This window comes from Babylonia areolata, chromosome 7 (genome assembly GCF_041734735.1).
Source record: "Babylonia areolata isolate BAREFJ2019XMU chromosome 7, ASM4173473v1, whole genome shotgun sequence".
Lineage (NCBI taxonomy): Eukaryota > Metazoa > Mollusca > Gastropoda > Neogastropoda > Buccinidae > Babylonia > Babylonia areolata.
Window position 1 is genome coordinate 24638958 of NC_134882.1, and position 26770 is coordinate 24665727.

At 40.1% G+C, this 26770-nt stretch overlaps 3 protein-coding genes across 8 annotated transcripts in view; 1 reads left to right on the forward strand and 2 right to left on the reverse strand.

The window, feature by feature from the left end:
- LOC143283913 (OCIA domain-containing protein 1-like) overlaps nt 1-16378 on the reverse strand; it is a 152104-nt gene extending 135726 nt beyond the window's left edge. For all 3 annotated transcript variants that reach the window (XM_076590331.1, XM_076590330.1, XM_076590329.1), the window contains exons 1-2: nt 16256-16378; nt 2177-2368 (exon numbers count right to left, since the gene is read on the reverse strand). In XM_076590331.1, the coding sequence (XP_076446446.1) occupies nt 2177-2368; nt 16256-16357 (294 nt within the window). In that variant the 5' untranslated portion in view covers nt 16358-16378. The remainder of the gene's footprint in view (nt 1-2176; nt 2369-16255) is intronic.
- Nucleotides 1703-23269, forward strand: LOC143283914 (uncharacterized). 4 transcript variants are annotated; one of them, XM_076590334.1, is made up of 4 exons: nt 1703-1828; nt 2965-3065; nt 7493-7717; nt 23136-23269. In XM_076590334.1, the coding sequence occupies exons 3-4, from the start codon at nt 7495-7497 to the stop codon at nt 23249-23251; spliced, it is 339 nt and encodes a 112-aa protein (XP_076446449.1). In that variant the 5' UTR covers nt 1703-1828; nt 2965-3065; nt 7493-7494; the 3' UTR covers nt 23252-23269. The 4 variants fall into 4 exon arrangements, with proteins under 4 accessions (XP_076446449.1, XP_076446447.1, XP_076446450.1 ...); XM_076590332.1 differs by having other exon boundaries at nt 1704-1828; nt 2899-3065; XM_076590335.1 differs by having other exon boundaries at nt 1704-1828; nt 2899-3049.
- LOC143283807 (uncharacterized) overlaps nt 16108-26770 on the reverse strand; it is a 68208-nt gene continuing 57545 nt past the window's right edge. The window contains exon 5 of the mRNA XM_076590178.1: nt 16108-25495. Coding sequence (XP_076446293.1) covers nt 24185-25495 — 1311 coding nt within the window. The 3' untranslated portion in view covers nt 16108-24184. The remainder of the gene's footprint in view (nt 25496-26770) is intronic.

Here is a 26770-nt window from a genome sequence, read left to right on the forward strand (position 1 = left end):
CCGGCGCACCGCCTTCCCGAGTCTACCTTGCCTGGCTGCGGCTCTTCTGCAAACACCTTCTACCTGTCTTCACCTTCTCTAACACCACCTTACCACCCCATCACATTTATCTCCACAGAATAACATCCAAAAAAATATAGCTGCTGCAACTCTAGACGTCCTGAAAGAATAGTGTACATCTGGCCACTCATCCCCCGTATTATCTGACTTAGCCCCTTTTGTTTGATTTTTGTTCCTTGAGGTGAAGCAGCAGTTGAAGGGTAAAAGGTTTCCATGTGCAGAAGATGCTTGAGCCTTCTTCAAGGGTCTCAATAGGGACATACTCCAGGTCACCTGGGCTGGCTTTAACTTTCCTAGAATTGCTGTATTGCAAGACCTACTGAAGGGCCCTTATTTATATTGCAATGCAGGCATGAAGAATGTATTCATAACATCTGATTAACCCTCATAATCCACTCTAAAGTTGGTAATTGCCTCAGTTTAAAGTCACCTTCTTCATTTCTCCAGCCACCATGTTTCAGTCAATCACCATCAAGTGAAGTCACAGGTTGATGTATGAATATATATCTAATTGAGCAAGGACCAAGGTTGCAGAATGGCTGGAACATTTAAATGCCAAATCAGTGTCTGCGAGGGTCTTGGTTCGATTCCTGCTCTTGCCCTTTCTTCCAAGTTTAGACTGGAAAATCAAACTAAGTGTGTAGTGATGAGATAATAAGCAAGGTCCTGTGTGCAGCATGCACATGGTGTACTGAAAAAGAACCCATGGAGACAAAAGGATTGACAAAATCATGTGGAAGAAAACTACTCTCATAGATACACAAACGTGTAAGCATGTATTTAAGGCCTGACAAGCATGTTGAATTATTCTGCTGTCAGGCATCTGCCTATTACTAGTAGATGTGTAGCGTATTATATATGGATTTGTCTGAATGCAGTGACGCCTCCATGACAAACTGAAATTTTCGCTCAATAATCCTCAAAATAAAGTCGAAAACCAATGAAAAGGAGTTACAACATCTACTAATGGTAATATTTCATCAGTGCACAAAACAGCAGTTAAAATAGGTCCCTGGGGTAAAACCTGTGACATCACATGGAAGTCAACCAAAATATGATGGCTGGAGAAATAAGCGGTCTATTGACTTTCAGCCTGCTGAGTGGAAACCCCCTCCCCCTGGGAGGCCGGCATGGTGGGGAATTTCCATCACACTGACCACATCCTTGTTCACACACACCATGACTGAAGATTCCCACGAAAGTCAGGATAAACCAATGAAAGAATGGTACTACTACACTAAACAGACCCCCGTTCATAAGAAATGTCCCATCATCTTGCCATTTCATTCACATGCTTTCTTGGAGCTGAAAATGGGTCTGCAAATGGCAAGTATTGAAAACAAAATATGGGAGGATTACATGAAGAAAGATGTTGAGGTTATTGTACGTCAACTTGTGGAGTATGGCAGAGAAGAAAAAACCGCATCTGACTGAAACAGATGTAGATGAAGACGAAGATGAAAGAAACAGAAAGTGATCCTGAAGATAACATACCACTAACATAGTTGCAGACCACGCAGGGAAGTGCAACAGCACAAACACTGAAATTTGCACTGCCAAATCATACTCCTCTGCTGAACGCAAAGCCATTGGATTACTTTTTTATTTTGTGCCTGCATATTGTTTTCAGTGTGTGGCGAAGGAAACCAACAAATACGCCAAGCAGTGACGTGTTGGTTGACAGGTGACACGGCTGTGACACCTGCAAAGTGACAGTCATCTAGCTGACTATTGGTGAATGAGGCATCCAGTGTTCTTGTAAATTATGGTAGGTTGTGTTTATAATCATAGAATTCATCTTTGTATGTGCTAAGACGTTGAAATAAATTGTGAAACGTGTGTGGTGAGAACGCTTTGAACTTGAAGTGGGGCGGTACACGAACAGTTCGCAAAAATGTTTTACACGCTGTTCGCAATCGGGCCGACCTACCCTATTTCTCATTACATCATTCTAATATCAATCTTCAGTACGAAGGGTGCTAACAAACAAAAATATATCGCTGTTAATGTTATACAGTGTTATAGTGACCTTGGGAGTATGAAACAAACAAAATCTGGTGTACCGTCAGACAGCTGACAATAAGGGTCTATTAAAACAGAAGGAGAAAATAAATACCTGGGGTAGATGAGGGTTGCCGCTCACAGGATCGATGTATGGAGAGCCTTGTGTTGTCTGTGAAGGTCTCGAACTTGGTGTTCCTCCGGACTCCATGTTTAGCGGCGATTCGACAACTCGGATACACTCCACAATTACACTCAACAGTTTGTGCGAGTTCCACAAGTGCACGTCTGTCGTTCTCTCGTCATCCTGCCATCAGTCCATTTATATATTGCTCATCATGTACATCAACGGTGTCAAAAATAACTTAATAATAAAAGGGTTAAGTATAATCGCTCTTTAGCATCCAAATTCAACTCCAGTAATGCGACATTACTGTTCATTCCATCCCACTTTAAAATCCTAAATTCCTTCGTCCTCCAACTTCCAGTGCTTGGGTCATATTCCCGTAGCATTTTCTTTTAACAATGTTTTTTTTTTTTTTTCCCCCATTTAGGACTAAATCAGTAAGTAACTGATTACACCATACGAGTTTAAGGGATTTATAAACGATGGATTTGTGGAACATTTACACCCCCGTTTTGAATAGAATTCTGATTAATGCACTGCCTTTGATCTTTTTAATCTCTCTCGGTCTCTCTCTCTCTCTCTCTCTCTCTCTTTTAGTCAGTGGGTTGGTTGGGTTTTTTCCCCCCTGTTGTTGTTGTTGTTGTCTAAAACGTTTTCTTTCTGCCGGTTTTTGTTGTTGTTGTTTTTTTGTTTGTTTTTTTGTTCTCCAGTGACGGACATTAGTCCCAATTAAGCCGCTCATTCCGAGTTCCCCAAACATGGCTCCTCTGTCACAGTCACGGTGTCGGCAGTCCACAGGGAACCATCGATGTTAGGTCACCAGGAGGTCACACACAAGAGGAGACCCGGCACTGCTGCTCAGTGAGTCACCTTGATGGTCAGTGTTCAGAAGCGCCTGTTCTGATTCAGTGAACGTGCTTATATTAGGACACCACAGACCAAAAGTGCTAAGCCACCAACAATAATGGCTTCAATTAGTCGCAGACTGAGCCAGACAGTGTGTGTGTGTGTGTGTGGTGAATCTTTGCCTGGTATGCCCTGGTGTTTTCCTGGGCTGGTGTCAGTGAGGCTGTCCGATTTTTTTTAACAGTATGTATATATATATATATATATATATATATATATATATATATATATATATATATATATATATATATATATATATATATATATATATGTATGTATAAACAGATATCTTTGTTCAAGTTTAACATTATTTTAGACATACAGACATACGATGATTTTTTTTTTAATTAGTTCTTACGTATTATTTAAACTATAAATAAGAAAAACAACAACACAGTATTGTTTTATACATAAAAAAACAACAACAGACATACGCGCGCGCGCGCGCACACACACACACACACACACACACACACACACACACACACACACACACACACACAAATCCAACTCCCCTCCCCCCTAAAAAAAAACGAAAAAAAACAAAAAAACCCACACACACACAAAACAGACAAACAAAACAAAAAAAAACAAAAATTGTTACATTCGTGGTTTGTCTTTCCTCTTCCTCGTCCCTCTTCTCTCTCCCCCCCTATTTTCTCATTGTACCCAGTTTTATGGACACATACGAAAAACACATCCCTCAATACATATGAGCAAATAAATCAAGTGCAGTGTCAAGGCCAGTGCCCTGTGGACACAATCCTCAGCCAGTTTGTACAAGTATCTCACTGGCACGTTTCAAACACGCCGACAGCTATACTACTTCAGCACGGAGATTGCGGCAGACATCACATAGTCCAGGGCAGATACAAAAAAAATTAATGGTCGAAATGTGTGCAACAAAACCGTTCTTTTCACGATAAAATAGAATAAATCATACTGATCACATTGATATAAAGTTGACCGCTGTAGGTGGGCGGGAACAATTAGATTTTGGTTTTTATTAATTATTTGTCACACTTTTGGCCGCAGGTCAGAGAGCACCTTACAAAGATCCGCAAGGCAAGAGCAAGCCAGGGTTACGCAAGCGCGGTATAAGGGGTCGCCAGAGGAAAGCGTTTAGCGCGGTACAGTACTTGTGGCTGACTGCTGCCGCGCTGAGCTGTCCTATACCTCCGTTAGTAGGTCACTGCGGCAGATGACAGATACCGAACAGAAAATAAGAGAACTATTTGGGGTCAATTATATACTAAATTGGTAGAAAACGCATATTTGCTTTTAAGAATGTTTTACAGTTTCTTACCAGTCATGACATTTTATAAAGAATGAAATCGGTATTATACCGCCTGCAAAGGTGAATTTACGAAGGCAGCACAGGATCATTTTGTTCGTAAGAACAATAATGTTGACATTTTACGCAACTGAATGCACAACTTGGAAATACTTCATACTCTGCTTATTAACGTGTAGTGTATGGATATCTAAATACGTGCTAACTAGATTTGTTTCACTGAACATTGTCGGAGCACTGTCCAGACAATTAATTCAGAAAGCATGGAAGGCATATGATGGCAAAATCAACCAACATCATGTCTTGATGTAAAAAGAACGGTATTAAATATATATTTTTCTTTGGAAATGAAGCGGTATTTGCAAATGTGACTCACGAACCCTGGCGCAGTAGACACGTCAGTTTAGCGTGGGAAAGAAAATGTATCTGGCTGGAGTATGAAGGTGGCAAAATGAAGAGCATCAGATAGTAATGAAGAGCAAAGACTGCATGGAAGATGAAAGTGGGTCAGTCTCCAGAACTTTGTTGGAAATGGGGATCTCTCAGTCTGATTCAACATAAACGTGTTTACAATGATTATTCAAATGTTTTACATGTTATCAGGATTGCAATTCATTAGAGAAATGTCTGCAACAATTTTGTGAGAATATAGTTTGTTCTTGTGTCTTAAATGTATTGAAAATTATTAAAAACATCCAAAATTTCGGCGCCATTTTGTGACACGGCAATGTGTCTGAACATGAAGTGGTCAGAAACAAATAAGTACAAACCTGATTAAAATCCAGTACATACAGACCTGATCTATATTCATTCGTTGTGAAAATAAAACATTGATCATCCGATCAATCTAATAGTTACCTTGGAGGGTAGGCCTATTTTGTATTCTATAGTTCCTATGGGCTGGATTAAGGGAGGTCGATAGAACTTATACGTACATCCTATATATAGTTACCATGGACTGGATTAAGAGGGGGGAGGGCTGTTTTACATCATATAGCTGTCATGGTGTGGAATGTATGTAGAAAAGGGACTGATTTTATACATCCTATAGCTTTTCCAAGATGGCCGCATTTGGAAGAAAACAGCATTTTTCTTGCTCATGATTGGCACGCAATAATAAGTCAATAAATCTGGCAAAGTGAATATGACTGTTGAAGGGAAGTCGCCAGCGTTCTTTCCTTCGGGGATTGTAGCATAAAATAATTAATGGTTGCACGTTTAGAAAGCAATCAAATATAAACGTGAACAGTCGATCGTGTCGAAAGCCAGTTACTTACACCCACTTTTCGTGCCTCAGATTTGTTGACATTTTCTTTTCCATTTCGATTGGGGTTGATGAATATGCTGCTATAAGATCCCATTTCAATCACAGAATACTTCACAAGGCTGTAACATGTTGGTGGAGTTTTCTTGATTCATCGTTACAGATGAAGTATAGAGGAGGGTTTCCTTTCCACACCTCCGCCTTCTTCCAGTCTGCACTTCAATCAGTTGAGGTGGTTAAAATAAATAAATAAATAAATAAACAAAAATAAATAAGTAAACAAAGGTTCGTGTCGACTCTGAAGTCAGCGCAGCAATATTATGGAAGAGAAGAAAGATCAAAACAACCAGAATCGGCCTCTTCTCCCATATGAGGACACACACCGACAGATAAGCCTGCCTGCCTACTCATCCGTCGGACCGACGGGAGACCATCACTTGCCACCTGAAAAGTCAAAATTTTACGAAGATACTGATATGTATAACGGTGTAACGATGCTTAATGACTGTATGCTGGATATTAATAGTCGTTATGGTGAGGTACCCATTATTGTGTGTGGCAACCTTAATTCACGAACCGCTTCCAGGAATCCATGTATATCCAGTGATCCCATTGATGGCATATATGACATGGACAATACGAATGAATGTGTTGATGACGACGCTGGTTACAATGCGAGGTTATCAAAGGATGACGTAATTAATCCATTTGGCAGATACCTGCTAAATGTTTGTGATGAATCGCCTATCCATTGTCAATGGCTTTAAACAATTCAGATTTTCGATTTTACATGTGTCCTTGAATGGTTGTAGGGTGATCGATGTTTTCGTCACTAGTCATTGTTTGCTGAGCAAGTGTAGGCAGTTCAAGATTTTACCGATGGTAACCCCCTTGGCCTTGTGGACTATATGTCCTGGACTTCTTTTGCACTCGCAGGCTCTAAGCTGTTCGCGTTCAAGGCATTGTCAAAGTATATAAGGGCTTAAGAAAGGTCATCAGGAATATTTTCATCTTCCAGGCAGTCTTTGCTCTTGACTATCTGATGCACTTCATTTTGCTACCTTCATACTCCAGCCAGATGCATTCTCTTTCCCACGCTAAATTGACGTCTACTGCGTCATGTTCATGAGTCACATTTCCAAATACTGGTTCATTACCAAAAAAAAGTATGTAAACCGTACCGTTCTTTTCACATCAAGACATAATAGTCAATTTTGGCATCATCTGTCTTCCATACTTTCTGAATTAATTGTCTGGACAGTGCTCCGACAATGTTCATGCAAACAAACCTGGCGAACACGTATCAATATATTCATATTCTACACATTAAACAGCAAAGCATGAAGTATTTCTTGTGAATTGTATTGTATTTCTCTTTTTCGTCACAACAGATTTCTCTGTGTGAAATACGGCCGGGCTGCTCTCCCCAGGGAGAGCGTGTCGCTACACTACAGCGCCACCCATTTTTTGGTATTTTTTCCTACGTGCAGTTTTATTTGTTTTTTCCTTTTGTCGTGGGTTCTTCTACGTGCGCTAAGTGCATGCTGCACACGGGACTTCGGTTTATCGTCTCATCCGAATGAAATGTCAACAAAATTGTACCTAAGAACTAAATGATCCCGAGCTGCCTTCGTAAATTCACCTTTGCAGTTGGTATAAAATTCATTTAATTCTTTATGAAATGTCACGACTGGTAAGAAATTGGAAACATTCATAAAAGCAAATTTGTGTCCTAAGTTCTACCAATTTGGTATAAAATACATGAAATCAAAAATGTTTGTTTCCTTTTGACCCAAAAGAATTCTATCACTTTCTTCTTTCTTTCTTTTGCGTTCAACAGCTATGCAGTCAGGGTCGAAAGCTGAGGGATGCCACAAACTCGGACGTCCGGCGAAGATCGGCTACCGCCCCCCAGAGCTTGGTGTTGAGGTCAGCACCCCCAGGCCAGGACTGCTGCCGCATCTTCTCATACAGACAGGGGGCAGTCTTGGAGAATATGGGATGGGGTCTGGTCAGCCTGGCCGCAATCACATAGGGATGTGGCTGCCACTCCAATCCTCTTCAGGTGTGCTCGGAGGCCGCAGTGTTCTGTGCGAAGGCGGTAGATAGTAGTCTGGTGTCTCCTCTCCAGTGTTACTTTCTGTGTTACTTTCTGTGTGGTATCTGTTATCTGCCACAGAGGTACAAGGTCAGCTTCAGGGCGGCAGCATGTACTGTACCACGCTAAACGCTTTCTGGCGAGCTGCATTCCGCATTTGTGTAACCTCCCTCACACGCTCTCGCCTTTGACTCTTTATAAGGCGCCTTCTCGCGACCAGAATTGTGAATAATGATCATTAAAAATCAAAATCTAAATAGTTTGAAATATATGCATAAAGTTTTATAACACTTGGGTTTTGGTGATAATATTTGTCGATTGGTGGAAGTGTTCTACACCAATATAAAGTCCTCAGTACTAGTTAATGATAAAGTATCTACAAGTATTCGAATTGAACGAGCTTGTAGACAGTGAGACCCACTCTCACCCTATTTGTTTATTTTGTGCGCAGAGTTAATGGCTTGCAAAATTCGTCAAAATAAGAAAATAAAAGGGATTACGATTTCTGAGATAGAACGTAAAATCAGCCTTTAATTTTTATTTTATTTTTTAGAACTGACAAAAAATCATATGGAGAACTATTTAAAGAACTAGAAGATATTGAATCAATTTCAGGACTCAAATTAAATCATGAAAAAGCATGCAATGTATGGCTGGGAAATAAGCGTAATTGTGATATAGCTTTCTTATCAAATTTAAGAATCCACCACAGTTGATCCTGGAGCTTTGGTTTACTCACGATTTGCGTAGCATAACAGAATTAAATATAATTGATAGGTTCAATGGATAAAAAGATTAATTACACCTATAGGAAGAGTAGCAGTTCTTAAGTCAATTAATCTTGTCTAAAACAGTTTACTTATGTATTATGCTTCCGATCCACAAGATAACAGCATTCAAGAATTTCAAAAAATCTGTTTTAGTTTTGAATGGGATAAAAAAAAAAGAAAAAAAGAAAAAGTTAAAAGATCAGTGTAAGTGCACAGTATACAAAACGGGCGTGTAAGTATCCCGTATATCCTGTCATTAATGAAATATTTAAAACTCATATGGTTGTCCAAAATTGAAAAATATGTTATTGAAAGAATGCCCAGAAGTTGAAATGTTACAGGAACATGGCCCAATAGTGCTTACAGTTGGGAGGACGCAAAATAAACCCATTTTGGAAAGATGTGTTTCGTATTGCTCAGAATTTTATGACAAAACTAATGTACATGATAAGCAAGATATTTTGATGGAACCTTTGGTTTTTTTTTAATAACAAATGTAAGATAGATGGTAAAGTCTTGCATTTTGAAGACTGGGTAAGAAAAAAAAATTATCATGCGAAAGACCTTGTGAAAGGGAATGGAAAAATATTGAATATTTATGAATTCCAAGACAAAATTGACAATCGAGTCCCAGTATTGGAATGCTTTAGTTGAGTTAATTCAGTTAAACGTTGTTTGTTTTTTTTAAGAGTAAAGAACGTTACATTAGAAAACAATGATCACAATGGAATCAGCTTTTGTAAAGTATATCCTTCAAGGATAAAGGCTCCAAGAGTAACGAAATAATATTTATTATTACGAAGTATTAATGGGAAAACCAGAACAACCAAATGCCTGTAAAAATTGGGATTGATTTTTGAAAACAAGCTTGATGAAGAACTTTTTTTTTTCAACAAGAGAAAAATCCAAGAGATAAAATTAAAATGGTTCCAGATAAAAATTAATTATCGTATTCTTGTGACAAATTCTGTTCTGGTGAAGATGGAAGCACTCCCAGATAATATGTGCAATTTTTGCAAGGAAAAAAAAGATACAATTCTGCATTATCTATGAGAAAGTAACCATATACAACATTTTTGGACAGACTTTGTAAGATATTCAAAAGATAAGTGTTTACATTGTGACAGACTTGACCTAACTGATACACTGGTGCTTTTTGGACATAACAAAATGAAAACTGATGGATGCATCTCACATATTTTTTTGACAACTAAATTCTATGTATATAAATCTAGAATCAACAAAGTAAAACCAACGTTACAAATGTTCTCAAAGACCTAAAACAGGCATATGAAGTAGACAAGTATGCCTTGAACATAACTAAGGAATATAACAAATTTGTGGAAAAATAGGCACTTTATTCATGTTTAGTACAAGACTGAATAATACAATGCTACACTGGAATTATGCTATGGAATGTGTATTGTTCTGCTTACAATATACTGTTGTGGACTTGTCAGTATTTAGAACTTATGTGTTTACACTATACTTTCTAATGCACTAAATTATGTAAATTTGTATCTGTAAACCATTGAATACAAAATGTTGAAAAAAAATCTAATTAAGTCCCCCCCTCGCCCCCCCCCCCCCCCCCCCGCCCTCCCCCGCCCACTCCTCCACAAGTGGTAAATCATTCTGTGCAGGCATGTGTCAACGAGTTAGGATGTAATAATATTTTCTGGCAAAAATGGTAATTGTTTGCTTGAAAAAACAATATGCTTTTGTATGAAGCCACGTCAAAAACAAAACAAAAACAAAAAACAACAACACACACACAAACAAATACAATACAACCCTAACTGCTATCCTAACGATTTCAGCTATTTTGTTTACTTTGTTAAGCGACCGACGGCCATTGTTTGACTGAACCGTCTGCTGACTGGTTGGTCTGACACAGCAATATGCATGAAAACAGATGTTGTTTGACTGAACCGTCCCCTTATAGGTGGTTTCGCTCAGCAAGATACATGAGAATAGGGCGCTTTGATTTTGTCATCGGGTGATAAGAATCTTGCCTCTGGGCTTCAAATACTGTGTTGCATGAAAAGCTCGTACACGAAGCTGCGCACTATACAGTGGCGACGGAAGCAAATTTGCATTGGGGGGGCCAGAGTTTGAGGGTGGGGGTAAGGCAGACTAATTAATGTTAATGTTAATTTAAAACTTACTTCGTCCACATTACTATGTACATGCTCGAACTAAAACCATTGTCATAAAAGGTGAAATCGTTTTCAACATATATTTCTTGTCAGGCAAAAATGAAGTGACAGTGACATCCTTAATTGGTCCATGTGTCATTTCTGACTGCATAGACAGATAGATGGTCAGTCAGCCAGGAATAAACAGACGGACTGGACACCACGGAAAAACAAACGAATGGTCACGCCTCTTGACTTCATCGGTCCTTGCTGTCCTTGCAAAAGAAGTTGTCCTTGCCAAAGAATTTCTGTCGCTTTTCATTCACACCAACGAACTCTCTGGCAACTGCTGCCAAGTCAAGACTGTCCACTTTCTCCTTAAAAACGTGCATGATCAAGCAGTGGTTTAACCGTTTTTGGGTCATGGAAGTTCTAAGCTATGTTTTCACTCGTTTGAGTGCTGAGAAGCTCCTCTCAGCGGTGGCAGTGGTGACAGGGATGGTTAGGTACAATTTCAGCAGTGTGTCCACCTCACTCAACATTCTCCAGACTGTGCCTGACTTGCTCATTTCTGAGCACAATGCTTTGATGATGGAGTCGGCTCTCTGGGTTGTTGGTGATTTTTTCAATGCATCTGGGACCATTCTTAATGAGTTTCTAGTCCCGAAAAGTCGATATCAGCACTGTATGTCCTACGAAGAGATTCTGGAATGTGGCATTTCCCTGAAGCTGCTTGGAGAAGAACAGCTTCCATCTGTCTTGGCACATCACAACTTTTTGTGTGTGCGAGTGTGTGTGGAGTGTGTGTGCGCATTTTAAATATTAATAAATCTGATTTAGAATGGTGAATGTTGACATGTGCACGCACACATAAACACACAACATGCGTGTGCGTGAGTGCCTCTGAGTGTGTGAGAGAGAGTGAGTTGGTAGGAAGCAGATTCGTATATTAATCATTTGTTACAAGATAGCCTAGTTTCAATCGAAATGAATATTTAAAAACATCGAGAGGCAGACAGTGCATCTGAAATTCTCTCTCTCTCTCTCACAGTGACACACACACATACACACACACACACACACACACACACACAGTGCACGCTCTTGGTGAAAACCAACAGTGAGCGGGTAAGAAAGAATCGCACTGCGAGCCACTGACGCCGGCTGCCTGGATAGAAAAACATGCGGCTGTCAAACTTTGGCAACAAGAAAGAACAAAACCATCTCCAGACAAAGATATTGAAACAAAAATGAAAGAAAAAACTAAACAGTTTGAAACCATTGCTCAAGAGGCCAAAAATGACAAGTGGAAACAGTTTTGCGAGGCACTCAGTTATGACTCAACATTGACAGAGTTCTGGCAATTTTATCGTCGCATGGAAGGGAAAACGTGCACAACAACAACCCCAGACATGGTAGACACTGACGGAACCAAGCTTAAGACAAACGAAGAAAAAGGATCCGCCCTGCTCAAACGTTTCATACAACAGAGCGATCAAAGAAATTTAGATGAGAAAAAGAAATATGTTGAGGAGTTAAACCAAACCCTTATGCAGACTGGACCTGATGATGACTTGACAATAGATGATCTAAATGAAGCAATAGCTAAATGCAAGAAAGAATCTGCCCCTGGCCCAGACAAAGTTCGCTACTCGGACATCAAGGAACTATCGGAAGAAGACAGAAGCAAACTTTGCAATCTATATCAAAACAGTTTCCACAATGGACATGTGCCGGAGGACTGGACACACAGCTTCTTAAAACCCATACCAAAACCAGGAAAGGACCATCATCAGGTAAGCGGCTACCGGATCCTAACCATGCAAAACATCGCTGGAAAGCTCATGGAACGCATGATAGCCAGGAAACTTGCAAGGGATCTTGAACACAGGCACATTCTCCCTTCAAATCAAGGTGGTTACAGAACAGGCAAGTCCACATGGGAAAATGCAGCTGCTTTTGCATATGAGGTGTATGAAGGATTTCAAAGGAAAGAAGAAACACTAGCAGTAGCAATCGACCTTGAAGATGCCTACAATAAAGTCCAGTTTGCACACCTCATGGAGCTGCTACTAAGGTATGGAGTAAGTTTGACACTGACAAGATGGATAGCAGCAGCGCTTCAGGAAAGAACCGTCGTCCTACGCCTCGGAGATTGGATGTCTGCACCTTCTAAACTATCCATGGGACTGCCACAAGGGTCTCCGCTCTCTCCTGTCCTCTACAATGTCTACACGAAGGGCCTTGCAGACTTAAACAACAATGGAATAGCTCGGGTGCTTACTCTTGCGGATGATGGCCTGGTCTTCAAAACTTCGAAAGATGCTCAGGAAAGAACCAAAGCCGTCCAGAAACAACTAAACAATATTGCTCAATGGTGCAAAGACACAGGATCTTCCATCAATCCAGCGAAAGCCCAAACGTTGCTGTGCACCCTGAACAACAGAACCGCGAGCAAAGCACCACCTTCTGTGTCATTCGATGGGATTCAGATCGAGAAAACTGAATGCCTACGTTACCTAGTAATACACTTCGACAGGATGCTGACCTTCAGAAAACATACGGAAAATACTGTTCTCAAATGCAAAAAAGGCCTTTCAGTCTTAAAGGCAATGGCAACCAAAGGTATTGAACAACGCCACCTCTTCCTGCTATACCAATCACTCGTCCTCAGTGTGATCGACTACGGACTTGGGCTAACAACACCGTCTCAAACCAACCTCCTAAAAATAGAAAGAGTACAAAATGAAGCTATGAGGCTGATCCTTGGAACAACAAAAGACACGCCCACAGAAACCATGCGATACCTGCTTGACCTTCCTTCAGTGCAGGCCAGAAACAAGTTAGAACACGTCAAGACCTACTTCAAAGCATTAGAAAACCCTCAAAACCCACTGCATGACGCAGTCAAAGAACCAAAAGGCAGCCGTCTAGGGCGAGGAAGATCATGGATGGGGCAAGCAGAAGACACAATCCAGCTAGTATGCCGACTACAAGACCTGAAAGAAACAAAAGAATGGGAGAAAAACCCCGAAAACCTTGACCATCTATTCAACACAGTCATTTCACCCACTCTAGGAAGACATTGTCGGGAATGGCCAGAGGGCAAAACTGATGCGGAAGTGAAGCTACTCATAGAAGAAAACAGTAAAGAAGAGGACATCATCATATACACAGATGGCTCAGTCACCAAAGCCCAATCCGGTTGGGGATTCACTGTGAAACAAAATGGAAAAACAGTTAGGGAAGAGAATGCTGCCTACAAAGTCACAACCTCCAGCCTAACGATGGAAGTTGAAGCTGTGACACATGCCCTCCAGTGGCTATCGTCCATCCATACGCCCGGAAACCAACATGCCATGATTCTAACAGACTCAATGAACCTCATACAGAAAATTGAAAACGGAATGGGAAGCCCAGAGTGGCATAAGGCAATGCGCAACTTTCAGATAAAAAAAACTCACATGGTCATACTGCCCGGGACATGCAGGAGTTAAGGGAAATGAGCGAGCTGACAGACTTGCTGGTAACGCAACACCAACGAGCGGCCTACATCTAGGAAAATCGGAAATCCTCAGAAAAGTCAAAGAATATCAAAAAGAACAAGTACAAGGCCATCACACCATCGATCGCCTCAAAGAAATAAAAGCAGAGAGCGGGAGCGGCCGTAAGTCCAACATGAAAGGTAGAGCACGATGCTTTGCAAATCAAACAAATATCGGCATAATTTCCAAACCAACATTGCGCAAATTTCTTCAAAACGGAACAGAGTCTCTGTGGGCTTTTCCAAATACAGTAGACTGAGCAACACACTAGACGCCACATTCTTGGCATCAGAGATCTTTTCCCATCCCTCTTGCGGCAAATCAGTGGCAGCCTCTGTGTGTGTGTGTATGTGTGTGTTTGTGTGTATGTGTGGGTCTGTGTTTTTGAGTGCGTTTGTGCATGCGTGAGAGTGTAAGTGTACACAAGTGTCAGGAGAGTTCTGTGCATGTGTGTGTGTGTGTGTGTTGTGTGTGTGCGTGTGTGTGTGTGAGGGGGAGGTGGGGTGCAGGGAGGAGGTGAGATAGAGGATGAGGTATGTGAGTGTATGCATGCCTACACTGTGGGAGCATCAGGATATTGGAACGTATATATTATATATATATCTTTGTATATATGTGTGTGGGGTTGGGGGTGGGAGATATGGGCGTGTGTGTGTGTGCTTGTACAAGTAAGTATTCATCTGTGTGTGTGAGTGTGTGTGTGTGTGCGTGTGTGTGTGCGCCGTGGAAGCTGCGATACATAGACTAGAAACTCCGAGTGTGTGGAGGAGGGGGTAAAGGAGGTGCAGGGAAATTTGTGGTGTGTGTGTGTGTGTGTGTGTTGGAGCTCATGTACGTTTATATGTATTTGACTGTGCTTTCATATCTATGAGACTGCGTTTTTGCGGCATATCTGTTATGAATGTGTGGGTGTATGTGTGAATGTGTGTCTTCATGTTTTATATTTATTTGCTTATTTATCATCATTGTTGTCTTATTTATTTAATTATTTATTCATTATTATTATTATTATTATCATTATTTTCATTACTACTTTTTTTCTTTTTCTTTTTTTTCATTTTTTTTTTCATCATAATTATTTATTTATTTATTTATGTATGTACGCTTATATATATATATATATATATATTTTTTTTTTTTTTCTCAAGGCCTAAGCGCGTTGGGTTACGCTGCTGGGCAGGCATCTGCTTGGCAGATGTGGTGTAGCGTATATGGATTTGTCCGAACGCAGTGACGCCTCCTTGAGCTACTGATACTGATACTGACGCCGGCTTTTTTTTTCTTTTTTTTTTTCTTTTTTGTCAGCTTGAGGGACGCATGAACAGTGCACAATTTCAATGTTCGTGTGTTCAGCCACTAATCAAATCCGTATCTTCTGTTTATTTTTTTCGTTCAGTCTATCGAACTAGATCTAAGTGTTCCTTACATCATTTGGTGCCAGTTAAAATGATTTCAATGCCGCCCCCTACCCCCTTCCCCTCTCACCAGCTTTATTAGACATTATTTTTCCTGCCCGTGAAGTTACAGCATTGACACTCACCTTCATTCTCGTTGTTCACGACAGTCGCAAGACACATACTTTGATCAGTATTTTTCGCAATTAAGGACTTCAATGACAACTGATTCTTGTTTGCTTTCCATTTCTTCTTTGGAGGCATCTTCGATCATCAGTAATAGTAACAGCACTGCAGTGATGTCTTTAATAAAAATAAAAAAAATAATAAAAAAAAAAACCTCCCTGCCCCCCAACTTCAAGTCAGTACTGCTTACGCTATCAATTCAGCTAGCACACAGGTAAAGAAAAGGTACATTGGAACAAACCCAGACACTTCCTCAAAAAAGAAGCGCTGGGCCTGTCCTTATACCGATCATCTGACATGTGCACACAGCAGCAAAGACAGAAGAAATGTGCAAACACAAATAAGCTTTTATTCAAGACTGGCATAGCCTCTTTAATCCTGAACAAGCCACACAGAACACATGGTTTGTTCCAATGTACTCCTGAACAACCACACAGAACACATGGTTTGTTCCAATGTACCTTTTATTTACCTTTGTGAATGGGTTTGCAGACTGGGACCAGAGCAACAGATTTATCATCCTTTGGTGAGATGTGATGAGTGCTCCAAGCATGAGGGTACTGGAAACACACATTTATATTGGTAGAATCTCATCCATAAGACACTCAAGTAAAGAAGAATGGAAGAGAGATTCAACTATGTACATAAACTGGCAGAGTGCAAGCACACCAAAGAAAGGCATGTTAAATGTATAACTTTTACTTTTCCAGTGAAAGTATTTCTCATGAAAGGATATCAGAATACATTTCCAATGAAAGGACACCTCAAAGACATGTTTATAAAACTCATGTACAAGCATTTGAAATACAAGTGTGTAACTGAAAAGAAAGTACAGCTGTTTATGAAAAAAAAAAATTCTTTAGTGCTTTTTCATGTACCAGTCCATCTTTAGATACTCACGCAACAAAGATTTTCTCCTTAGACTGACGGCTTCTGGAGGCAACAGAATGGATTCCAAATTGATACAGAAATATTCTACAATATATATGCATAAAAAAATCATTGCAGTCCTATCATACCAGTCCACCACAAATGCCACATTCTTGAATGGTGATCTCCATAGACTGCAAAAAAGCTTTGATATAAAATACACAAGATTGTACATATATTTCTGTTTGGGAAGCAAGAGAAACAAATAAAAAGTATACAAATGTGCAAGCACATATGGGCAATAATGAATAATAATTACATTTTCATCTTATGGAAAATGATTTGATTGGAAGATAAAACAAGTTCTGCAGAATGTGTCATGTTATTGCTGTTGCAAGCTTTCTTTCACAATTCAGATACTTTTTTCTCGTGACATGAACACTGTCCCAAACCCATCTGGAAAAAAGGCAAATGTCTATCACAAGCCAAAATACACCAATATCCCCAAACGTACAGTATTCATTCAAGAGATATTCCTGGTGATTAAAAAGGAAGAAGACATTAGCCCCACAAATACATCATATAAAACTATATTCATCATGTGACGTATGAATGCCAGAGTGATTACAATTGCAAAACATGAAGGGCACTAAAAATTACCAAAAATCATCATCATTGCTTTAAGCCCAACTGGCCTCACAGAGCCAAAAATGGGCATTAAAAAGAACAGTAAATGGATATCCAAGTACTGAAAGGTCCATGGCAATAGTTGGAGAACACTCCATCTCAACTAGACTGGAGAAAACATAATCTAGGTCACTGAAACCTAAGACTTCAACAAGACAAATAAGCACTGGAGACAACAGAATGAAATTTCTTTTTAAAATGACTTACATCACATGACTGACTCTTGCTTTCTTTTGTAAAGCGTGCAATTCATTTCCTATAAAGAAAGTTTTACACAGGTAGTAAGTCACAGGTTCTACATATTATCTTTTTCTCGTTTATCAACTCATCAGATAGTGCTATGCTCTCATACTATTAAAAAAAAAGGCAGGTTGACCTAAATGACAACATTATCTTGTATATCAACATAGTTAGGGGATGGCTTAACTTACAACTGGACCAGATACTATTGTATAATGTGCAAATGATTCCAATTTTAAATTAAACCAAAAATATAGTTGCCATTTCATAGAATAAACAAATAGCAACTTGGAACTAAATGTCCAGAGCACGTGTGTATGCTTGCCAAAAAAAGGACAAGAGCAAGTAAGCATGTATGACTCTTTAGTTTCAATCTGCATGATGTTTTGAGAACCACTGCTAGAAATGAAAGTGTTGCTGAGATCCTCACAAGTTGTCATGGATAAAGGAAGAGACTTTAAGATTGGTGGAAGAACTCCAAACTAAAAGGCAGAACTTGATGCCCTTTGAACAAATCTTGTATGCACAACACACCTGATCAGAAGCAAAGGTAAGAGTGCTTCAGATCAAACACAGGCTTTAAACTTGGTAATCTGTTATGATTAGGGTCTGCACAATCCCAAGATACCAGGGTGCTGTTTCCTTCTTAGTTTTCTTCTTGATACTTCCTCTGAAAATACTCTTCCTTTCACAACTGTAACAGGAACTTGCACCTTGCTCAGGCAATGGCCAGTAGCTGCTTTGTAACTGGTTGGTAGGTTGTAATTATAAACAAACACAATTAAAATACATACTTTTCTGGAGCTGCTTTCCCCTAATTAAGCTGAGAACAACTATTTCCATTCTTTTATTCTCACCAGGGAAAAATCATATGGAAGCTTTAAGTTTCAAACTTGAGAGATAGATAGATAGAGAGAGAGAGGGAGATAGATAGATAGATAGAGAGAGAGAGAGAGGAGAGTGTGTGTGTGTGTGTTAGTGTGTGATACATTATTTGTTATTTCTTTTTGCATTATCATCATATCATTGTTTCTTTGGTATTACTTTTTGCAGTAATTGTAAAGTGCCTTGAGTGTTGGAAGGCACTCTATAAATTTCCATTATAATCAGCATTGTTACCATTATACAATGATTCATATTCCCAATGCAGAACTTTACAAAATGTTTCCCATCGCAATGACAGCCACGGCCACAAATTACAGCAGCAAAAACATTATCCAAAGAAGCAACAAAGACTTTTTTTTGGTCAATGTGGATCATATCATTCTCTTATTTCTTAATTCTATTCAGCAGTCTCACTACCTGGATAAATTATGACCCAACCAGGCTGTAATAACTTCCACTACTGCCTACTTCCATGTACCTTTCATGCTGAACGTGTGGGAAGGAAACTTATCAACACTGTATAGCATGTCAACTGAAAACTGTGAGGAACTCATGAATGACCAAACAAAGTTAAGGCACAAGGGAAAAGTACAGATGACAAATTAGACTGGAACTTTAAACAACATACATCACATATAAGGCTTTTTGCAACAGACAGAAAAGCAAGCAATGAATGGAGAGAAAAATAAAATCAGTGGAGACAACAATCTGCTAACTTTTTGTTAAAATAACATCAAGGCATCATAATATGCATGGCTTTTTTTTCTGTCCAATCATTTGCATTATTTTAGTGGCATTACTTTCACACCACTCATTCTAAGTCCTCCAATACATAGCAACTCCTGAAGTGGAGGGGGAGTGAAATTGAAAGCCACAGAATTTTAGCTTAAAAAAAAAAAAAAAAAAGATGATGGAGGAGGAGGAGGGGGATAGCAATATTGCTATGGAGGTCCATTTTTTTTAGGTTTGGGCAACATGACAAGGCTGTACTCTACGCTTCCTGTCATAACAGGTGTTAACAAGGCCCAAGACATACAGACACTTGTGATGTTGGTCAGAAAATTTGAGCAACACATCCAAAGACATCTGTGAAGTGGATCATACTGAACTGTGTGGTCCAAATCTTCCCATTTAAGCCCATAGCACACTCAACTCTAGGTAGGAGCTGGCTGTGGGCCAAAAAAAACTACCTCCCCTGGGAGATGAATCCACTTCCTCTCAGCCATAAGTAAGCGACACTAACCACTTCGCTACAGCAGCTGGTATAATAATTTGCCTGGCTAGGTGTCTGCCTCTGAACAAAACTAATCCACAAACAAGTGAGGATCAAAAAGCAACTTTCTCTTAGTTTCTTGTGGAACAAAATTACCCCAAAGAGGACAGTAGGGATGGAAGAAGGGATGAGCTTTTTTTTTCTTTTTTCATAGCTTATTGTCCAGCCGACTGCACAGGGCCATATCAGGACTGTCCATCTACACAAATGTCCAACCGCGTTAAACACAAAACTCACATACAAACACACAAAACACATTAAGGTAAACCTAAAAAACACAGTTCATGACACATTATTCTAACCATTTATCTCCTTTGGGCAAATAAGAAAAGGCCATGCTGCGGACATCAGCCATTCCGCTTAGTTCATTATCCCCAGATTATAAAAAATCATAAAAAAGGAGAAAAAAACGTTTACATAAAAAAAGGCCAAATGATACAGGCAAATAACACTGCAGAATGGACAGCTTGTGCCGATCCCAGGGTTCACAATTTCACTACTTATTCTTATTCTTGTTGCTTATAGTCCAGCCGACCACATAGGGCCATATCAGGACTGTCAAACCATATAAATGCTCAACCGCGTCAACATAAAACTGTCACATTTACAAAAAAACACTAAGACAAACCCACAAAACACAGTTCATGACACAGTATCCCAACCATTTAGCTCCTTACGGCAAATAAGACTAGGCCATGCTGAGGACGCCAGCCATTCTGCTAAATTTATCATCCCCAGATTACAAAAAATCGCAAAAAAGGAAAACAAAAAACAACAATACTTCAAAGCCAAACAAAAATTACATACTAAAGGCCATATAGGCAAATAACACTTCAGAATGGGCAGCTAGTGCCCATCCCAATGTTTACATCTCACTACCTAATCACCAGAGCAAAATAACACAGATAGTACATCATAGACTGCAGAAAAGAGAAAAAGAGTGTCAAGGCTTGCTTAAAAAAAGAAATGGGAATGGTCTGGGAAAGCAGAAAAAGGAGACAACAGTGAAGATAAAAAAAGGCAGAAACAAAGAGAGTGACAGAAAAGAGGAAATTTCTAGCAAAGAATTTCCAGAAGGCGGGGATGCTATTTATACTGAAAGGCCCCCGGCATCCCCACGGGGGACTGTTGAATGCAGAGCAGCCAAATTTCTGTACTTGAGACGCCACAGACCAGGAAAGACGTTCAATAAGATGAACCCATTACATGATGTAGTCAGTCAAGTACTGGCATCCTCAGTTCAAGTGTGATCGGACATTGTTGGAAATGGCCCCCTTTCCTGGGCAACCAGTCTGTCACTGATGAAGACACCATCTGGCAAGTGGAGGCTGCCATTTTGGAGGATCCCTGGTTGTTCATACCTTTCCAGAAGCAGGTTGAGTTATTTTGACTCGTGACCTCGGAAGAAGGTATATGTCCAACTCTCAGCAGGCAATGTCATGCTCTTTTGGGACCAGTGCAGAGTAGTGATGATGGATTTCCTGGCAAAGGGTACCACAATCACCAGGACATACTATGCTTCATTGCTGCAGAAAATGCAGGAGGACATCAAAACTGAGAGACATGGCATGCTGACCAAAGGCATCTGCCTCCTGCAAGACAATGCACAGGTTCACAACTTGCTTGTTGCCGGGATGGAAGCACAGTCCTGTGACTAAGAAATCCTTTCTCAGTCCCTAAATCTTCTGACCTCACACCATCTGATTCCATCTCTTTCCAACCATGAAGTAATTTTGAAGGGCAAGCACTTCCCCAACGATGAAATGCTCATTTCGGAGGTCAAGTTGTGGCTTCTGGAGCAACCTGCACACTTCTACAGGCAAGGTCTTCACAGCTGCAAAAAGTGATGGGAGAATTGTGTCACCCTAGGTGGCACCTATGCAGAGAAAGACTATCATCTGTGCCAAGTTTCATTCCTCTCAGTCTATGGGAAGTGGGTCAGGGGAAATCTTCAATGAACATCCCTCATACATTGTAATTGTAAAACAATGAAATGACAATTGATGTGTGCTGCTCTAGAAGGAAATTTTCTGTTTCCAGCAAACAACTTTTGGTTCAACAAACTCTTTTCAGATGGTGAGCAAATATATGACTTGGACTCATATATATGTAACTTCTGGTAACCTGTTCTTTTTGAATCTATAGAAATCAAACATGATCCATGAAGATTTTGCCTCTGGTTTACACTTGTTTTTGAACATACACACAACTAAGGGGGTGTGGTGGGTGGGGGTGGGGTGTGTGTGCTTCACTTCAGGCACAATTTTATAACCACCGTTCAACTACCAAACTTCAAATGACCACTAAAATATAATTTTGCTAAGTCTCAGGACAAGGGATGCAATAGTTTACTTGTAACTTTAAAATCAAAAACAGATCTAGTAAAATGTCAGCTTCTGTCATAGTTGAAGGTCGTGGGCGATCTTCTTGATTCAAATATCTGCCACTTTTGTCCAGAGTGGATGCTAGTTTTATCTCCTTCACTTTCTCAAGCATTATCGGATGAATTATAATTAAAATTTTTATAATTATCTGGGTCCAGTTCCCTGCAAGAATCCATCAAAATTTCATCGAGCTCTTACTATGCAGTAACCCTTTGATGTTTTACCATATCGATGCGGAAAACAGGAAAAAAACAGACACTAATTACTCGATTTTTGGAGTGAAACTTCATGTGCCAGTGAAGAAGGAAGTTAAGTTTGAGTTACTTTCCATACCTATCAGTTTAATGCATAATAATGAGCTGACAAACCAGTTTAGTAAACAGGTTTCTTCACCCACCTGCTAGGCGGGCTCAGGCAGAGAACAGCGATCAGCAGTTGAACGAGCTAAAGCATGTTGCCTGTGGCTTTGAATGTTAAGGACTATTTCTGTTCTTCACTCCCTGAGGGCATGCTACTGGAGGATGCTCCATGTTGCACATGCCTTTCCCAATGCTGACTAGTTATCTAATTTGCTATTTTTTCCTGAAACAAATTCTTGGATCTGGATTAAGATATGGAATGACTCCACATCCATCAATGGTTTCTAAAATATCACACAAACCCACTATTTTTTGCCCTATTTTCTGGTAGACAAAAATTCAATAAAATTATAGATCACTCCAGAATCTATTTGGTCTTTGATCCCTAGCCCCAAAACAATCTGTCCGCAACGTTTTGCATAATACTGATGATGACAAATAAAGCAACCTAAGATCAGCATTTACCTGTCCTTTCCAAGTCAGAGTCACAAAACAGGTGTTCCATCTGTTCAATGTACAGAATTGGTCCATACTGATTAAATTAACATCAACAAAACTAGGGTGAGATTGACATGTATATGTTTGATTCTTTTGTTTAATATCTTTTCACAATATGTAATATTAGAATGAATGTATATGTTTATGTGATTCCAGATGACAATCACCACATAAATACAAGAATCAAGATGACATGGGACGGCTGGTTCTTCACGTCCGAAGGTCACTGGGAAGGTTTTCTGCAGGATCTGTGGCACTTTTCTGGTGACTGAAACTGGTGGCAGCTCAATACTTGAGATGCAAGCCTTTCATCACTTGAGGCATCTGTGTGACTCAATTTCAAGATTATAATACACAACAGTAACACAACTTTAGAAAACTAAGAAAGACAGGACAGATGAGAGAGGAGTGTTTTCATCCCCAGTCCTTGCAGTAATAAATATGCTAAGCGCCCATCTCTGATGATTGTTCTTGTATGATTCAGTGATGATAGTTCACCATGACATGCACTTATTCCTCAAAAGTACTTTCACTACTTTCAAGTGAAGTAATCAGAGTGATGGTTCCATCCTGACAACTTAATAATATAAATAAAACCTGAATTTATCTATTGCGAAGAAACAGAAAAACAAACGCTTTGACATGTTTCAGCAATGGACTGCTCATGGTGATATGATACTTCAACACATTTCAGCAAATAACTGCTGATAAGAGATACTCAGTGATACAATCCAGTCTGTCATGGCTAGAATATACATAGAATACAATTTGTGGTACACATTCAGGTTCTGAATACAACTTGGTATAATATGTCAAGACATTTTTCCCAACATGTCAAAAAAATTGCCTGGTCCCACATCTGGATTTCTCTGAAATGTACATTTTCAGCATCCTAAAACAATTCTTTTCCAATCAATCATTCATGTAAATATTTTCATAATCACAAGAAGAAAGTTTGCTTTTAATCACTATAATATCTGCTGACTCAGTTGGCTGATTCTGTTTGTCAAGGTGAATCATGTAAAATTCTGTTCACCTTATTTAAACTATATATAAACTAACATGTATTAACACAGCTAAGGCAATCTTTGTGCTGAAAGCACATCAATACCAAAATCAATTTAAATCAAACTTAAACATGAAAGACAATGCAGCCACTAAGACATAAGCCACATCAGTATGACAACAGACAGTGCAGTAGCTCTTCAAACAAAAGATTCCTTGTCAGGACTTGGTCTTCCATCCTTTTGCAAAAGATTGGGATGTACTTCAGAGTGCTGCTGCCAAGGTCCTGGCTCTGTCTGCTGTGAGTGCAGTGGGGAGAAAACAGGTGTCTCCACTATGATCCTGTCACAAAGTAGAGTGTCTGTAGTCTCGTTTTCCATTCTGAAGGTGGGGTGGGAAGGTGAGTTTTCTTGACTTCCCACAGAGAATACTGCTCTGGATGGTGTTGGAGTCATTTCGATGGACACTGGAACTTCTCTGACCTGTACACTGGAGCTGGCATCCAGGCTGAATGCTGTGCGATCCCAGGCCATCTGGGCAGCTGTTTTCTTCAGTGCTGCATCTTTACTTTCCAGTACAGCCACTGCTGGCAGCAGAGTAATTTTTTCCATTCCTGATTCTGCTGCCTCCTCACTGCTGTGGTTTAGGCTTTCTTTATGCTGATTATCAAATGAACTGATGAATGGCCGAGCCATTTTTTCCAAGCCAGTGGACAAAGTCTTGAAGAATGGGTTATGATGCTTGTGTGAATCACTGTGATGTTCCGTCTGATCAGTGGTGGGTGACACAGCAACTTCAGGAAAATGGGCACTGGAGGGAAATGACGACTGGAGAAGGAAGGAGGAAGGCTGAACTATCTGCTGACTAACACCTTCCTGGGGTGCATCAAGAACAGTAATCATGCTGCTCAGATCGGCAACCTCTACAGTAGCACCCTGACGTTTATCTTCAGTTAATGGTGACTGAACTGTGTTATCCAGCTTAAGATCCTGTGCACTAATGACCTCCTCATCGCCATCAGATTCCTCTGAAAACTCTTCTAATGCTTCATGTAAAATGGCTGCCTCATAGCTCAGCTGCTGCACAATGCTGTCATTGCGACGCATGCGGCGACCTTTGGGTCCAATCACTCTTCCCTGCATAGGTTTGTCTCCATGTTCTCTCTCTGTCATCAAGTCCTTTATTTCCTCCCTCGATGTGCCGCTAGTGGACTGCATGGCTGAATTATTGATGGTAACCTTGGAGGAGTCCCCACTGAGCAAGCAGCCATCCCACTCTCGCAGAGAAAGGATTGCTGACTTGAACAGTTGCCAGTCACCAAATCTCATCTCCAACACAGGCCGTAGTTCATTCAGGTCACAGTTTTGAAGCACAAGGCCACTGATGTTGTTTTCTTTTATGCGCTGGGTATAAGAAGTAAGCACATCATGTGTGACACCTTTCAAGGCAGCCAACAGGTTGCAAACTCCCTCCACATCAAGCTCAGCCCAGTGAGACAGCTGCCTGACATTCTGCAACATGACCAAAGGAAATATGTACCACAGTTGACAAAACATCAAAAATCACACTAAATTTAGTCATGAACTCTGTATACAGTGACTTGCAAATTCTTGATGTATGATTAAATCCTCTCTCTGTAAACATCTGTATGCTGTCCATATCAAGATAATACTGGATGACAGTGGACGCCAGATTAACAAGGGAGTAAAAGTCTACTGTGAGTCTTCCTGACATAAGTCAGGAGTGACATTGCATTTATTTCAGAATTTAAGGACCGCCTTTTCAACCCCTTCACTGCTAGTACTTTTTGCTATAGCCTATGCTGAGAAAATTTTCAGAAAAACAAGAAAAACATGCCAATGATTTTAATTTGCTTTTATTTCAAAAAGTACTGAAGATAAATGCATAAAAGTATATATCAAATGAAAGGAAAATGAACCAAGATTTTGTTTTTAATACTCACATGTTCAAATAATGAGTCAATCTGACACAAAAATTCCATAAAATGCAATAAAAAAAAAATTGGGACTGTCATTCCATCATGTTGGTGCTACAACATCAACCAGGTTATCAACCAGTCTTTCTTGTGACTGTTGTGATCAACCACACACACAGTCAAAGGCTGTGCAACAGTGTCCAGATCCATAAGACTCCAACACAGTCCACACAAACAATGAAAAGGGTGTACTCACCCAGCATCTATCGCCAGTAAAAACACTGTGTGAGGGACATGTGGAAACAGTCTTCAAGACACAGTGTAATTTGCTGGTGCAGTCTGGGCAGTAGACCCTCACATCCTTTCTTTGCTCTTTCTTCCAGCAGACTCTGCACCTCCTTTGTAGCCGGGCCTTCTGTGGGGTATGTGGGATGACATCAATGAAGTGTCATCCACACAGACAAACAGCATGGTCATCTTTAGCAGTGTCTGGGTCTTGGTCACCAAAAATCATGGCACTAATTACATCCTTCTGGAAGTCCAGGAATGTACTGCTGTTGCCTGCTTTTTTGTAGAGGATGTGTGCATTCAGCATGGCAATTTGTAGAAAATGTACACACAGATATTCGTACCACTTCTGGGTTTTCTTTGTGGCATCATAGGGCTGCAGCTGTTGGTCATGATGGTTCATGGCACCCATGTTTTTGTTGTATTCCAGAATTGCTGGAGGCTTCTTTGCTGCCCTTTGGTCTTGCTGCTGCTGGTCTTCAGCTGTAGGTTTGTGGCAAGTTGTCAACTCCAGATGGTCCAGGATGAGCATCATGATCATCACCATGCTGCATACCTGAAA